The 887-nt window shown below is 35.5% G+C and overlaps 1 protein-coding gene across 1 annotated transcript in view; it reads left to right on the forward strand.

Annotated features, from left to right (window-relative positions):
• The window catches only part of LOC119582077 (carboxy-terminal kinesin 2-like), a gene marked incomplete in the record, with an annotated part of 18,854 nt that overhangs the window by 17,461 nt on the left and 506 nt on the right, over positions 1-887 (forward strand). Inside the window, 1 exon segment of the mRNA XM_037930324.1 lies at positions 73-887. Within this exon segment, the coding sequence (XP_037786252.1) occupies positions 73-270 (198 nt within the window).

The raw sequence follows: 887 nt of genomic DNA on the forward strand, positions 1-887 counted from the left end.
GAAGTATTAATACACCCATGTTACTGCAATGAATATTCGTCATATATTCTAAAAAACTTTTTCCACTTGCAGCAAAATCACATTCCCTACCGCAATTCCAAACTGACGCACCTCCTGCAAAACTCTCTTGGGGGCAACTCCAAGACACTCATGTTTGTCAACGTGTCCCCCTTGGAAATGTGCTTCAGCGAGACCTTGAACTCTCTCCGCTTCGCAACCAAGGTCAACCAGTGCCACATTGGAACGGCAACGAAGCAAATCAGGAAATAAGTCCATGCGTGTTGAAGATTGTGTGTATGGGTTATCACTGTTGTTAGTTCTCTTAATTATGAACACTGTGAATTTGTGAGAAAGGTAATTTGGTTTCTTTAAGAGAAAGGTCTTAAATCTTCATTAATTTTACTTTTTTTTTTAACTACATGTGTAGTGTTTCTCCACTGTTTATGGTAAATGCTTCTATACATACTTTGTTTAAGCTTAGTAGGTATGGTAGCATTGCAACCATTTGCAATGAAACTGATGTTAGCTTTCACTGGATGAAGAAATTCAGTGTTTCTGTAGATTTAACAGATAGATTGTGAATGCTTACTATTTATATTTTTTCAAGGAGCCAAAAAACCTTTTAGATAATTCAATAACAACTTTCTGCCAAGGGTTATGGGAGCATTTTATTTATACTTTTAGATTAAAGTAGAGAGTTTAACAGTATATTTCATCAAAGAAGAAATTAGTATAGAATGATTTGAAGGTGTATATAGCTTGTATTTTATCGTGTCTTCTTCAATACTCTATTTCATGATTTGTAAAGAGTGGCAGTACGTGTGAATGTTCGTGTGTTCGTGAGTGACTGATTTATAGCTCTCCCATAGTAAGATGAGGAGAAAGTA

This window comes from Penaeus monodon, chromosome 15 (genome assembly GCF_015228065.2).
Source record: "Penaeus monodon isolate SGIC_2016 chromosome 15, NSTDA_Pmon_1, whole genome shotgun sequence".
In the NCBI taxonomy this organism is placed as follows: Eukaryota; Metazoa; Arthropoda; class Malacostraca; order Decapoda; family Penaeidae; genus Penaeus; species Penaeus monodon.